This window comes from Oncorhynchus masou, chromosome 18 (assembly GCF_036934945.1).
Source record: "Oncorhynchus masou masou isolate Uvic2021 chromosome 18, UVic_Omas_1.1, whole genome shotgun sequence".
NCBI classification, from domain to species: domain Eukaryota; kingdom Metazoa; phylum Chordata; class Actinopteri; order Salmoniformes; family Salmonidae; genus Oncorhynchus; species Oncorhynchus masou.
Genome location: NC_088229.1, coordinates 56,849,257 through 56,865,250, shown reverse-complemented (window position 1 = coordinate 56,865,250; position 15,994 = coordinate 56,849,257). Strand labels below are relative to the sequence as shown.

The 15,994-nt window shown below is 42.3% G+C and overlaps 2 protein-coding genes across 2 annotated transcripts; one reads left to right on the top strand and one right to left on the bottom strand.

Annotated features, from left to right (window-relative positions):
- The first annotated feature begins 752 nt into the window (after positions 1-752).
- On the top strand, positions 753-3,628 carry LOC135503734 (myeloid-associated differentiation marker-like protein 2). The gene is made up of 2 exons (XM_064921876.1): positions 753-1,764; positions 1,861-3,628. Exon 1 carries the CDS (start codon positions 900-902, stop codon positions 1,743-1,745), a length of 846 nt encoding a protein of 281 aa, XP_064777948.1. The 5' UTR covers positions 753-899; the 3' UTR covers positions 1,746-1,764; positions 1,861-3,628.
- A 5,389-nt stretch (positions 3,629-9,017) lies between these two features.
- On the bottom strand, positions 9,018-14,670 carry LOC135503733 (putative protein MSS51 homolog, mitochondrial). The gene is made up of 6 exons (XM_064921875.1): positions 14,564-14,670; positions 13,368-13,520; positions 13,065-13,189; positions 11,144-11,707; positions 10,827-10,920; positions 9,018-10,121 (listed from the first exon to the last, which is right to left on the bottom strand). The coding sequence occupies exons 1-6, from the start codon at positions 14,578-14,580 to the stop codon at positions 9,917-9,919; spliced, it is 1,158 nt and encodes a 385-aa protein (XP_064777947.1). The 5' UTR covers positions 14,581-14,670; the 3' UTR covers positions 9,018-9,916.
- Positions 14,671-15,994: the final 1,324 nt, after the last annotated feature.

Sequence of the window (15,994 nt, the reverse complement as noted above, 5' to 3'; positions counted from 1 at the left end):
TAATTATAGTTTCAAGTAGAACGAATATCAACCCTGCAGTGACCTCTGAGGAATTTGTCATGGTGTTACACGTTCACGATGAAATGATCCAGATAGAAGGTAAAGGGTATAGTTACAATGTCAATCACATATGGATATTCCCATTTACATAAAATTAGCCTACGTAACAGCATTACATGGCCAACATTGACAACTACTGTATATGATAAAGGATCTTGAAGTACCACAACCACATCTCTTCTCATTACGTTAAATATGTTTGTGTGTGAGTTGCAGCACTGGCCTATTGTCCTTTTACCACTTGCATTCTCGGGGAACACTTTATTTAGATTGACGATAGACTATCTGTAGAATCTCTATCTACTAAACCTAGCCCTTATCCTAACCTCAATCCTTAACCCTTAACCCTTAACCAGACCCCTAACCCTTGTACTCACCTAACCATAACCTTAGCAAGCAGTTGCTTATCAACAGATAGTTTGTTGATAATATGACCATCCTTAGAGTATCTACAGACTGACTATTCGGACTATCTATATAGAGTGTGACCATATTCCCATTGGTCTATAACAGTAATAGTGCAGAACAGCTTCTCCATAGTGTACTGTATATCTACTTCTCCAGGGATTTGAATAACGATATTAGTGTCAAACGTACGTTAACCATTAACAGCAGATAACCTGCCCACTTCTGTCTGTAATACTATAAGTGTTGCCTCCATCCGAGATTGTGAAACAGTTATGAAGGTGGAATAACTCAGCGTAACTCAAGGGAAGTGTTGTCACTCCAGAGTCTACAGCAAAAGTTGAGCTTGGAAAAATCTTGGTTATCCTTAAAAAAAAGCCACACAGGTGGAATAGAATTTTGGAATTGAAGTTTGCCGTATTCAGGAGTTGGAGATGTGTAAACACTTCAAGAGTCTGCTCAACATCTTGAGGCTGCTGGAGATCATACTGTGTACGTTAGCCTTGGTCATCCCTATGTTTAGGGGTAGGATGGTGAACCCATACGGCATCTACTGCGAGTTCATCTGGGTCTTCTGTGTCATTATGGCTGTGGTCCTACTGGTGTCCGAGATCATGCAATTGCACATCCTCCTGCCCAACTGGGACGACCTTGTTTGCGGTCTGACCATGCTGTGCACGCTCATGGTCGCCGCCGCCACGCTCATTTTCGCCATCGTCTTTGGCTGCCTGTCGTGTATCAGCAGTGTCTTCTGCATCATCTTCTCATTGGCCGCTACCGTGGTCTTCCTGGTAGACAGTGTCAAGAGAAAAATGAAGTGTCCAAAGGGCTATCTATCAAACCTAAGGGGTATTCTGAGATTCACAGAGGCCGTCCTGGCTTGCATCATCCTCGCCGGCGCCACCAACTACTTCCTGGGTGTGGAAGGCGAATTCCGTCCACCAGCCATGTTGTGGTGCATTGTAGTCTATGCAGTCTGTCTCCCTGTGACCGTTCTCATCATACCCATCCATCTGTGCAGTCTACTTGAATGTCTCATCTCCTGTATTGGGATGGATCTGTTGGAGTTGGTGTTTAACATAGTGGCTGTGGTGTTGTACCTGTCTGCTGTCATCCTCTGGCCTGTCTTTGGTTACAAGCACTACCGTGAGTACAATCCACCAAACTGTGACTACTGTCGCCATAACGACCTGGATGTGGTAACTGTGGGGACCATTGCCAATCTCATCCTCTACGTCGTGGACTTGGTTTTCACCATCTTGGCTCGACTGAAATCCTAACATCTTGCTAAGTTAAGAGGTAGGTCTACATTTTTAAAAATTACATATTGTCTGTTTGATCCGTTTCCAGTAATCATCAACCTCAACCTCTTTTCCTGTGAAACATATCTTCCAGCTTCTAGAGGTGTACCTGGGTGGCATTGACATCCTGGCCGTGCTTCTGTACACCTCCCCTGCGACCTTGCCTTCAGCTTCCAGAACGGTTTTCCATCTGCCATAACTGCACATGGGACAATCTGATGGTTGTGGCATATGTCAATCTTTTACGTTGTGGATTTGATTTATTCCCTGTGTTAATTGTTGTTCTTTTTCATAACATAATGGAACCTATGGCGCTTTACTTGAAAGCCCAGATGTAGAGTACATCCTTGTCAATGAAACTCTTCACCCTCTTTATAGTGGACCTGGGGAGAATCTCAATTGCATACTCCTCGCGTCCTCTTGCCGAGGAGGAGGAGAGAGGACACGAGGAGGATGCAATCAAGATCTTCCCCTGGTTTTTACCCTGCTCTGGATATTAGGCTTCAAACGCCCAGAGCTGACCTCTGGTGGGAGCTGATCTCTCTTCGGTCTGTCTGTCTAATCCTGTACGGATCTCGCATGAATTCTTCATTAAGATATGCATAGGTGAAAAAGTTACCCATGTATAACTGTCACGAGGTGGAAAAGGTTAGTTTGGATCTGGGTTGATCAGGAAGAGTGAAGTGGAGGCAGGCAACAGTTTCAACAAATAACATATTTAATAGGGCATGGCTTTCTGATGGTTACACCACACAATGTTCTGTTCCATGGTTTTTGTTTAGCCAATGCAAATAGATTAAAAGTTCAAAATGACATACAAATACCAGAAAGAAACCAACCAAACCAAACAGAAACGGGCACTGGAAGTGGTGCAGCCCAGGAGGCAGGTGCCCAGTTGCTCCTTTTTTGGTACAGTTTCTTCATCTCAAAGAGTTCTCACCAAACGGATGCGCTCTCTCGCTCAGCCAACAAAGGGCTCCACCACGACTCCAGACTGCATGACTTCCTGTGGGCGCCCACCCCTTAAACAGGGGTTAAATAGAATTCAGACGAACACTTACTTAATCCAACATCCAATTAAATGTCTGGGAGAGTTAATGAGTCAATCAGTCCCACCTGTGACATACCATTTATACATGTTAGCCATTTCCATGGCAACAGGGCCTTCATACTGTAAGTAATTGTATTTATATGGAATGCAACAGCATTACATGGCCAACCTATGCACAAGTACTGTATAATGTATTGGACTCACTCACGACTTCACCTGTTGGGATTAGTACTCTTCTGATTGTTGGAGATGCCACCAAGACAGCGGAACTGTAGTCCACTTGCTGTGGGCTTGCACATTCAACAGTTCTGGACTGGTGTTCATGAGGTACTAACTAGAGAAAGTAGCACAATGTACAATCCCTTTCAGTCCTAGTTAATACTCTAAGACTCCTCTAAACTAAAACACGTACATTATTACACTGGGAATTGAATACAAAGTGCCTCACTCTGTGCCCGAAAACTCAATCTACAAATGGAAAAGTGATGATACCCCCCACAATGCAGGAGTGGCACCTGCTCCCGGGGAAGACTGCTGACCTTGAATGACCCTCTTATAGACTAATCCACCACATTGAAAAGGGCCTATTAAGATGGGTGGCCGACCTTGACACTTTATCAACCCCACCAGTCACCCTTGATACCTACTGTCCCTCCATCTGCCCCCCCCATCAACCATCTTTTATTATATCTGTATTATTGTGTGTTGTCCATGTGATTCACATGTTTTTTCATTTTCTTTGTCTGTAGGCTAGGGCTTGTACCCTTTTTCTTTTGTTATGTGTAGTGGCGTGTGTTAAGTTATTCCTTGTTTATGGACAAATAAAAATAAACATCTTATTTTAAAAAAAAATACAATTTTGAGGTGCCAAAACCTCACGTCTCTTCATACCCTTATGTTCTTAATGTGTGAATTGCAGTAGTGGCCCCCAGGGCCAATTCCAACTTAATTGGAAATTGGAAATGTAAAAAAAATTGTTTGTGTGAGGGCAACTTTTGTGCAGTTCTAGTGGGCAGACTGCCCGTAGAATCAAACTTTTTAAAATGTGAATCAAGTCTGATGATTCATGGTGAGGACTAGATGTTATACAGTGACAAACCTAATTGATTTTTGGAACAAGTTAGGATAATCAACGTAACAGGTTAGGAGAAGTAGGTTAAGGTTAGGACAATGGTTAGGTTTAAGGTTAGTTAAAAGTCAAACATTTCCCCAAAACGTCACTTTCATCCTAGCTGTAACCATCTAGCCACAACTATGATTCACAGACAGCTTTCAGCAGAATTATAAATGTAAAATGGATGCCCTTTGCAGTTTAGGAGATAAGGGCTGCCCTAAGCAGTGCCAGTCAAACTGAAATACCTAATAAGTATTCTGTAGATGAGTACATCTCAGTGTGTTTGCTATAGGACAATATGGGGATATGATTCCCCTAAGTCCTGGATTTTGTTCCGGCCTCTTGGCTTGTAATTTCGATAGAGTACTCTGTGTCCCCTGGAAGGTCCAGAACCTCCCTGGAAGACCTATTGTAAGTCCTCTTGCGGCTATCTGCTACTTCACTTGCACTCTTCTGTGCCACTTCGCAGGCAGTTTTAAGGCATTCATGGTGTGTCTGTACCCATTCATCCATCGATGAAACATCCAGATCATTAGGCCATTCCTCTAAGACAATGTGGAGTATTGCATCCCTCAGATACATTAAGTAGAAAGGAGGTAACCAGTTGCGGAGTGATGATGGCTATTGTAGGCCAATATCAGTTTCGGTAGGTATTAGGTCCAATGTCTCTTCTTCTCTGGTGACAGAGCTCTCAGCATGTCATGGAATGTGTGATTGAATTGCTCACAATTCACATTCCACTGAGGGTGGTATGCGGTTGTCACGCTCTTCGCTAAACCATAGACTTTTCAGAAATCTGAAATCACATTTGACTCGAAATGTCTCCCTTTCTCCCGAATGCAGCCTTGCACAACATCCAAAATATTGAATCCAATGTTTCACAATGGCATTGGCAGTAGTCATTGCAGTTTGGTTTCATGTGGGCACCATGACTGTGAACTTTGTGAACATATCTGTAAGAACTAGAGCATTCTCTACAGAGGTGCAGAGAAATGAATGCAATGTAATGAAGTTTTGGTGTGTGGTAACACGTCTCTTGATAGAGCACTTCTTCTGCATTGCCCTGTCCAACGTTGCAAGTCTTTCGTCATTGTAAGTCAATAGTAGCACCGGCATATGGAATCTAACGTACACGTCCAACCGAAATGCCAAGTATCTGTCATGTTTTGCACTGTATGTCTCCTGCTGATGAACAGCTGCCAGAATTCACCATCACGAGGATCGCATACAATTCAATACAGGATGTTCTGGTGCAGTGTAAGTCTGTAGAAAAAATGTGAGCTGGCGCACACCCAGAATAAAAGTTTATGTGGAGGTGCTGACTAATGGCAAATAAACTATAAACTATCAAAATAAAGAAAGTCGCACACTCCATGTGTAATCTCCCACCAATTGACTGGGTACTTACCAACGGTTCGGCATCGCAGTGCCTTCCCCAGGGTAATGTCATGAATACTTGAAACAGATTATTTGTGCAATTAGTGTAACTAATGACCGTAGTGAGGGGTGTGTCATAATGATTAAGTGAATTCAAATGTATTAGTGAAACTGTTCAAAAATAGCATATGGCATATTAAATACAGTGTATTACGCTACTGTTATCATATAGAAACATAACGTAATATTGGACATCATATTAGCATCAACATATATTATTGTTTCATTCAATTTCACATAATTTCGAATTTAATTACATTTTTGTTACATGTATTCTTTTGGTTCAACCTTAATTTATAATGAGCATCATCAACAGGGGGAACATATTAGGTGTACGCTAATAAGCTGTAAAAAATAATATTTCAAATGATAAGATTTGTTCATAAAGGAAAGTTTGTTCATAAGAAGGGCCTGAGATCAAAGTCAATATTCAGACCACTAAGGGTCAAAAGTCTTATAAATTGAAAAATTATTTTTGCAGCTTTTTACTGTACACCTAATATGTCCCCCCTGTTGAAGATGTTCCCCCTGTTGATGACACGGTGACATCACCTGGTTTAAATTATGTTTCTAGAGACTATATCTCTCTCATCTCTCAATGCCTAGGTTTACCTCCACTGAATTCACATCCTACCTACCTTTGTCTGTACATTATACCTTGAATCTATTCTATCGCGCCCAGAAACCTGCTCCTTTTACTCTCTGTTCCAAGCGTACCCGACGACCAGTTCTGATAGCCTTTAGCCGTACCCTTATCCTACTCCTCCTCTGTTCCTCTGGTGATGTAGAGGTTAATCCAGGCCCTGCAGTGCCTAGTCCCACTCCTATGCCCCAGGTGCTCTCATTTGTTGACTTCTATAACCGTAAAAGCCTTGGTTTCATGCATGTTAACATTAGAAGCCTCCTCCCTAAATTTGTTTTATTCACTGCTTTAGCACACTCTGCCAACCCGGATATCCTAGCCATGTCTGAATCCTGGCTTAGGAAGACCACCAAAACCCCTAAAATTTCCATCTCTAACTATAACATTTTCCGACAAGATAGAACTGCCAAAGGGGGCGGTGTTGCAATCTACTGCAGAGATAGCCTGCAGAGTTCAGTCTTACTATCCAGGTCTGTACCCAAATAATTCAAAATTCTACTTTTAAATATCCACCTTTCCAGAAACAAGTCTCTCACCGTTGCCGCTTGCTATAGACCACCCTCTGTCCCCAGCTGTGCCCTGGACGCCATATGTGAATTGATTGCCCCCCATCTATCTTCAGAGCTCGTGCTGCTAGGTGACCCAAATTGGGATGCTCAACACCCCGGCCATCCTACAATCTAAGTTTGATACACTCAATCTTACACAAATTATAAATGAACCCACCAGGTAAAACCTCACATCCTTAAACATGGGCATCCTCATAGACATCATCCTAACCAACTTCCCTCCAAATACACCTCTGCTGTTTTCAACCAAGATCTCAGCAATCACTGCCTCAATGCCTGCATCTGTAATGGGTCTTCGGTCAAACAACCACCCCTCATTACTGTCAAACGCTCCCTAAAACACTTCAGCGAGCAGGCCTTTCTAATCGACCTGGCCCGAGTATCCTGGAAGGATATTGACCTCATCCCGTCAGTAAAGGATGCCTGGTTATTCTTTAAAAGTGCGTTCCTCACCATCTTAAATGTAACTTTCAAAAATGTTTGAACCAGGAACAGATATAGCCCTTGGTTCTCTCCAGACCTGACTGCCCTTGACCAGCACAAAAACATTCTGTGGCGTTCTGCATTAGCATCGAATAGCCCCCGTGATATGCAACTTTTCAGGGAAGTTAGGAAAGCTAAGGCTAGCTTTTTCAAGCAGAAATTTGCAGCCTGTAGCACAAACTCATAAAAGTTCTGGGACACTGTAAAGTCCATGGAGAATAAGAGCACCTCCTTACAGCTGCCCACTGTACTGAGGCTAGGAAACACTGTCACCACCGATTTTCTACGGCTGACCATGCTTTCCACCTGGCTACCCCTACCCCGGTCAACAGCCCTGCGCCCCCCACAGCAACTCACCCAAGCCTCCCCCATTTCTCCTTCACCCAAATCCAGATAGCTGATGTTCTGAAAGAGCTGCTAAATCTGGACCCCTATAAATCAGCTGGGCTAGACCATCCGGACCCTCTCTTTCTAAAATGATCTGCGCAAAATGGTTGCAGCACCTATTACTAGTCTGTTCAAGTTCTCTTTCGTATCGTCTGAGATTCCCAAAGATTGGAAAGCTGCTGCGGTCATCCCCCTCTTCAAAGGGGGAGACAATAGACCCAAACTGCTACAGACCTATATCTATCCTACCCTGCCTTTCTAAGGTATTCGAAAGCTAAGTTAAACAGACCATTTCGAATCCCACCGTACCTTCTCCGCTATGCAATCTGGTTTCCGAGCTGGCCATGGGTGCACCTCAGCCATGCTCAAGGTCCTAAACAATATCATAACCGCAATTGATAAGAGACATTACTGTACAGCTGTATTCATCAACCTGGCCAAGGCTTTCGACTCTGTCAATCACCACATTCTTATTGGCAGACTCAACAGCCTTGGTTTCTCAAACGATTGCCTCTCCTGGTTCACCAACTACTTCTCAGACAGAGTGTGTGTCTCAGTGTGTCAAATCGGAGGGCCTGTTGTTCGGACCTCTGGGAGTCTTTATGGGGGTGCCACAGGCTTCAATTCTGGGGCCAATTCTCTTTTCTGTATACATCAATGATGTCGCTCTTGCTGCTGGTGATTCTCTGATCCACCTCTATGCAGACGACACCATTCTGTAACTGTCTATGTCCTTGATTACTGTTCTCTCGACCTGTCCTCATACGATGTAAACTTTCATTCATAGGTTAGGTTGTAGCAACCTCATGATGATTACTGGGAAAAGGTTTGTATCATGTAGTAGCCTAAACCTATCGATATTACATTGAGCTGGGTGAATTAACTGTCTGGAGATTCATTTTCATTCTCATGGGGGGTCCTCCGCTTCAAAGAGGCCATCTTCGCTTGCATCATCCTGGCCAACGCCACCAACTACTTCCTGGTTATGCAGTGGGTCTTCCGCCCGCCTGCCATGGTGTGGTGCGTGGTGGTCTATGTAGTTTGCTTCCCTGGCACCGTGCTCATCCTACTCATCCATCTGATCAAGCTACTTGAATGCTTCATCTCCTATATTGGAATGGAGCTGTTGGAGTTGGCGTTCAAAATAGTGGCTGTGGTGTTGTACTTGTCTTCTGCCATCCTCTGGCCCGTCTTTGGTTACAGGCACTAGCCTAACTATAATCTGCCTAACTGTGACTATTGTCACCATGACGACATGGTTACTGTGGGGACCATTGCCAATCTCAACATCTACATTGTGGACTCTACATTGTGGACTTGGTCTTTCAGTGTTTTGGCTCGAGTTGAATCCTAATATCTGAAGTCTTACTAAGTTAACACTAACAGAGGAAGCATTTTATATTTGCTTAACAGTTTTTACGTTTTTTAAATTTTTCAGAACTGATCTTGATTTGACACCTTTTGTGTTCATTTTAAATGAGTGACACCAATGCAATCAATATAAGAACAATATGGCCCTCCATATCAGGATGTGAAACCAAGAACCAACACAATAGTGATGAGCATGTTTTGTTTAAAAAAAACATCACTTTAATGGTAAAAGGCAATACTACTTCTTCACAAAAAGTATATTTCAAGAACATCAGACTTCAGAACAGAAATGTTCAAAAAGATGGAAAGACCGTATGTATACATTTGATTAAACACTACTAACAAATACCTTCAAATAAATCAACATAATGCAAGAATATATGGCTTTGGCTTCTTTATGTCTTCAAATCCACAAAGGTACACTTGAAGTCATTGAGGTGTTCAAGGATGAAAGAAATGTAGATTTGCGTAGTTATTTCAGCAGTCTAACAGCTGATAGTATTTAAAATCAATAATGAACTAAGTAAATCGAAAAACCTGTGTGCTGCTGTCCAGTGTACCAGCAACTTGGCTTCACTAATTATTGCGTGTTGGTTCTGCTTTTTGATTTAAAAAAAAAATTATCACAGTGACTGCAATTAGAAACGCGAACTCTGATATCTCCTGTAAGCAGTTTGTTAAACCACAGTAAGTGTAGCAACATGCAAACTCATTTCGTAGATGTACACAACTGTCACTTCCTTGTACATTGGCTCAGAAACACATGGCTCGCATAGAAAATGAGTGCAAATGTTACTGTCCAAAATCTATGCAAACAATCTATTGCCTGCCAACAAGACAAAGGTTTCGTATGAGTAAATTCAAATGGTGAGAGATAAACGTTCAATGTAATTCCACTTACCATGGATGAGCAATTAGATAGTCGATGCAAATGCTTTAACATACCGCCGCTCTTGACTGAACTACTGTTAGTATTGCACCTCTTTTTCTCACTTGGAGTCATAAAAATGATATCCTTGTCTTCTCCCTACACCTAAAATTTTCTTTGTGTCTTGAATATCAATGTCCCGTTAGTGTCCCACTTCAATTCAATTCTCAATCGTCCTCTGGTTCTTCAAACTCCACTGTTTCCAGTAGGCCCTGGAAGCAGAAGTAATGGGAGTTGCAATATACAGGTGGTTTGTTAGGAGTGGCCTGGACCTGCTCTGGTTTCTGGGAGGCAAAGGGGTTGACTCCACTGCCTTTTAAATCCATCTCCAACTCTGAGAGGATCTGCAAAGAGTAGGTCATCTCTGTCTTCCTGTGGGGATCAGGCAGGATCAACAATTACACACTCAATTCTTTGTAGTAGACAACAGTGAGCTCCAGCCACCCATAGATTGTTCTCTCTGCTACCGCACAGCTAGCAGTACCGATGTACCAAGTCTAGAATCAACAGGACCCAGAACAGCTTCTACCCGCAAGGCATAAGACTGCTAAATAATTAGTCCGGTAGCTATTCAACTAATTTAGCAGTCTTATGGCTTGGGGGTAGAAGCTGTTCTGGGTCCTGTTGATTCCAGACTTGGTGCAGCTTATGTGATGAGTCAAGAGTTAATGCAAAAAGAGTCAATGCAGATAGTTAATTAATTAAACAAATAGCTACCGTACTATCTGCATTGACTCGACTCATCACATACGCTGCTGCTACTGTTTACCATCTGTCACTTTATTCCTAGTTATATGTGCATATCTACGTCAATTACCTTGTCGCACTGCGCATCGACTCTGTACTGGTACCCCTTGTTTTTAGCCAAGTTACTCATTGTGTATTTATTATTAATTGTTTTACTTTAATGTTATTTCTCTGCATTGTTGGGAAGGGCCCGTAAGTAAGTATTTCACTGTTAGTCTACACCTGTTGTTTACAAAGCATGTGACGAATAAAATGTGATTTGATTTGGTAAATATGGAGGATTCTGTTATGCTATGGAGGGTATTCAGATCAGGGTTATGTGGGGCTTACTCTAGTGCAGTAAATAGGGAGGGGATCTCGTAGTCCCTGAGGAGCAGCAGTGTTGGTAGCCAGCCCTGATCGAGGCCTTGACTGGCATCAAACCCTGTAGGAGACAGAGGAAGTCAAACAGAGCTTAGCTCAGACAAGAACAACTCAACCAGCAAAGCGTTAACCTCAAAACCAACAAGTTTATAGCCAGGCAACATCCTAATCTGTTTCTTTCCCATTTATTTTATCATGAGATAACTGGAGTTTTAGGAAACACAAACTTTGTCAATTCTATTTCTTTGAAAAGCTGGAAATTGCACAATGGCAGAGCTTCTCACCTGGGTGAAATCCAACCACCAGATCTGGCTTAGCTGCTTTCTCGGTCTCCACAAGCTCCTCAAAGAACTGGTGGTAGAGGCCCTTGTAGGCACTGATATAGGTCATCGTCTTGGGGCCAAAGTTAGTTAGTGGGGGCCTCATGATTGGCCCGTCCACAACCTCGGGTCCCACCATCACCACCTCCAGACCCTTGTGTCCAGGGAACATTCGGTCCAGTTCATCATAGTCCGTCAGTCGGGCTCCCAGGGTCTCATTGTCAGAAACCCCTATCAAGTGGATGGTGAGGGGTTTGGAATACGGGTTTAAGCCAAACAGTCTAAACCCTAGGGCAATAGTCATTGGTCGGGAGAGGAACTCGCTCGATACCCGCCAAATTGACTTTCTCAGGTCATCGTCCTCTGGCTTGGGCCTGCTGGCGTTGGTCCAAAGGTCTGTCATATTAGTGCCCGACAAGATGGCGTCCAGACGGGGGGTGAGGTCCCCTTGCATGGCAAGCCAGTCATCCCATCCCTTCACCTCCCCTTGAGGCCGAGTCCACTTCCCTGTGGAGAATGGGAGGTCTCCTGATTGGATAAGAGGACGGAGGAATATGAAAAATCAGTCTGGGATATCCTGAAGTTGGTGATATCCTCCTGGTGTTGTCTCTTTTTATTTATTTGAATACACTGTTCAGAGAATAACTGTCATAAAAAAAATTAAAGGAACTGGTCCCAGAATCAAACCCTGCGGAACACCTTTTTAATTCATTTTTCAAAATGATCTCAGATAGGTGGTGCTGTCATCATGACAAATAACAGAGGACGATTGCGCTTCCTAGTGTCGAGGTCAGGACCCTCTGTGCACGTTGTTAACCTCTCTTGGGTAGGGGCAGTATTTTGATGTCCGGATGAAAAGCAGGCCCAGAAGCTAGGATATGCATATAATTGGTAGATTTGGATAGAAAACACCCTGAAGTTTTTAAAACTGTTAAAATTATGTCTGTGAGTATAACATAACTGATATGGCAGGCAAAACCCTGAGGACAACCCCCCCCCCCCCCCCCCATTAAAAAAAAAAATTCTGCCTACCTCTATTTTCAATGGCTATCACTTTTACAATAAGGCCAAATCCTTCTAGGGCTTCCACTAGATGTCAACAGTCCTTAGAAAGAGTTTCAGGCTGGTTTTTGGAAAAATTAGCCAGAAATTGTAGTTTTTCTAGATGGCTCCCATTTTGGCTGTATTGTTTCTACGCGCGTGGAAGAGAGGGCATTCTTTGGTATTTTTCTCCAGTAAAGACAATAACGATTCTCAGTCTTAAATTTTATTGTTTATTTATGTATTAGGGTACCTAAGGTTTGATTATAAACGTTGTTTGACTTGTTTGGAAAAGTTTATTAGTAATGTTTGGGATTCATTTTGTATGCATTTTGATGGAGGGAAACTGGGTGGATGATTGACTGACGCGCGCCAGCTAAACTGAGTTTTTATGGATATAAAGAAGGATATTATCGAACAAAAGGACCATTTGTGATGTATCTGGGACCTTTTCAAGTGCCAACAGAAGAAGATCATCAAAGGTAAGGCATTTTTTATATTGCTATTTCTGACTTTCGTGTCGCACCTGCCTGGTTGAAATATGTTTTTCATGTGTTTGTATGCGGGGCGCTGTCCTCAGATAATCGCATGGTTTGCTTTCGCCGTAAAGCCTTTTTGAAATCTGACACCGCGGCTGGATTAACAAGAAGTTAAGCTTTATTTTGACGTATTACACTTGTGATTTTATGAAAGTTAAATATTTATAATACTGTAGTTTGAATTTCTCGCTCTGCAATTTCACCCGATGTTGGCCTGCCCAAAAGATGTGAATCTAAACCACGACAATCATGCAGCAATTGGCCCAATGTCATGGCTCATTCCTCTTTTATCTGCCTTCTCTTACCTTTGAACACGAGCCATTCCACCAGTCGGTCAATGGCTACTAGACGCAACTCCAAGCAGACCTTCTTGTGCTGAGGCCAATCAGCCTTCTGACACTCTTTACTGCAATAGTAGACATTCAGACAACTGTGATAGTCAGGAGGAGGATGAGGGAGAGGATGGAAGAGGAAGGAAAGAACCCGTGAGGACAGTGCACCTACTTCCAACCAGATAACTCCTTTGGATCATGTAACCAGTACAATACATAATGGAGTGCAAGTTTCATGTGCAAGTACATTTCCCATTCTGTCTGTCTCATAATTACCTCACACAGCGTTTGAGCGTTTGTGCATCTGAAACCTGACCAGGCTGCTTTCTGCAACTGGCACAGAATTTGAACGATTCCTCCATCTTCTGAAACATCTCTTTCTGAGACTTGAAGGCCAAGGCTTTGGCCTTACCCCCTGGTGCTGGGGCACTAAAGAGTGGTTGATGGAGACAAACATTATTTTTTTATTTAAAAACATCATCCTCTTCAATACTGCTGTTGTACCACATTCTGCAATGCCTTTGCCAATTTTTGAAGTCAAACTTGACAGGGACAATAAAAAGTAGGCCTTCATGTCTAACACACTTCAACGGAAAGATAGTTTGATAGTTTGACAATGAGAACCACACAAATGCTTGCAATAGAAACACAACACCCTATACTCAATGAGGGGATTTCTATAATAAGGTGAGTGTGTGGGTGGCCATTGGGGTTGGTCATGGAGGGGTTAAAAAGGAATCCCACATTTATGTTGATATGTTGAAACATTTATGTTGATACATGAAAGGCAAATGTATTAGCCAGAGATCAGACCCCAAGTCACATCAAATTGGGCCAAATCATGACCTGTCTTGCAGCAATTTTTTCCATTGGTGTACTACCCAATCATAAGGACCACTACTGACCAATGTGAAGCACATGTCCATTATTTTTAGATTGGAGTATTTGGCCTGCCATATATGGAGAGGGTTGAGGGAGAGGGCAGGGTGGAGGGGAGGTGGGGGTGGAGGGGGGGGGGGGTCGAGAACATGGCACATGAAACACACATTGCAATATTATTACAATAAAGGCTTGAATTATCAGTATAAAAAAAGGTTGTGTTAGATATGTTGTAGATAATAATGTTTTTAAAGCCCGCACAGAATAGAATGACAAATTCCTTTAGTAGAGGGAATACTACCTATAAATTGAACATCATATTGACTGTGCCAATAGAGTTATGAGACACATAAAACCACCCATGGCCTTGACCACATCTGAATGTAGGCCTATGATCCTATTCTATTCCCTCAGTAAACTCCTCAGTGGATATTTGATTGCCATAAGCGTGTCCAGTCCCGCAATAGACATAGTAAAACACATGGGGACATTCAGTGTCTACATTGTGGCATAACACAAACACAAGGCAGAGGAGAAATCATTCACACGTTAGCCTACCTGGTAATTGTCAATCAATAAAGCCGCTTGCTCACCTCTTGTTATCTGTCATTGGAACTCTTGAAGTAACTCACGGTGCTGAACGAGTCTTCTCGCGGAGCTTGCTTGACTCGCAGCGGGGGCTGCGCCAGCCACTTATACCACCTGTGCTCCCCCTTCCAGAACTGTCTGAAATCTCTAGAGCCTTCCCGTCTCTTCAGGTGGTCTCACTTCTTTCATATAAACTTTCTCCAAACTCATTCCACTGGTAGACATATATACATATATATAAAATATATATTTATTTTTTTACTAGTTGTAATAAATAGAAAATATTGGAGGGTATTCCTACCTGCCTATAGTAGGCTATGCTAAAGATGGTATACTGTTCAGTAGCAGGCTGTTGTAGTATAGATTTTCATAAGTTTTGAAGAATCTCCCGTTTAGATTCAATATACTGTATGTGTGTGCGTGTATGTGTGTTCAATATACTGTATATATATATATATATATATATATATATATATATATATATATATATATATATATATATGCCTAAATAAATACACTGAACAAAAATAAAAATGCAACATGTTAGGTGTCCCATGATTTATGAGCTGAAAGAAAAGTTCCCTGAAATGTTCCATACGTACAAAAAGCATATTTCTCTCAAATGTTGTGCACAAATTTGTTTACATTCCTGTTAGTGAGCATTGCTCATTTGCCAAGATAATCCATCCACCTGACAGGTGTGGCATACCAAGAAGCTGATTAAACTGCATTATCATTAGACAGGTGCACTTCGTGCTGGGGACAATAAAAGACCACTCTAAAATGTGCAGTTTTGTCCCACGTCGCAAGTTGAGGTAGAATGCAATTGGCAAGCTGACTGCAAGAATTTCCATCAGAACTGTTCCCAGACAATTGAATGTTAATTTCTCTACCATAAGCCACCTCCAACCTCTTTTGAAAGAATTTGGCAGTAAGTCCAACCGGCCTCACAACCGCAGACCACGTGTATGGTGTCGTGTGGGGACGAGCGGTTTGCTGATGTCAACGTTGTGAACATTGTGATCCATGATGGCGGTGGTGTTATGTTATGGGCAGGCATAAACTACGGACAACAAACCCAATTGGATTTTATCGTTGGCAATTTGAATGCACAAAAATACAGTGACGAGATCCTAAGGCCCTTTTTGATGCCCCTTTTTGTTAAGGTATCTGTGACCAACAGATTCATATATGTATTCCCAGTTATGTGAAATCCATAGATTAGGGCCTAATGAATTCACTTAAATTGACTGATTTCCTCATATGAACTGTAACTCAGTAAAATCAATGACATTGTTGCATGTTGTATTTAGATTGTTGTTCAGTATACCTAGCCCTAAATACCTGAATGTGTATGCTTATATATCAGCCTTCTAAAATTGCACTTTTATCACAGATAGGGCATTTGATTGTATTCCGGAGTGCATTTACGATTT

Bases quoted from the DNA above. Each gene is read 5' to 3' on its own strand.
- LOC135503734 (XM_064921876.1), top strand. From the start codon at position 900: ATGTGTAAACACTTCAAGAGTCTGCTCAACATCTTGAGGCTGCTGGAG.
- LOC135503733 (XM_064921875.1), bottom strand. The intron at 13,190-13,367 runs GTAATTATGAGA...TGACTATCACAG, and splicing joins ACGCTCAAACGCTGTGTGAG to TTGTCTGAATGTCTACTATT. The intron at 10,921-11,143 runs GTGAGAAGCTCT...TGTCTCCTACAG, and splicing joins GGTGGTTGGATTTCACCCAG to GGTTTGATGCCAGTCAAGGC.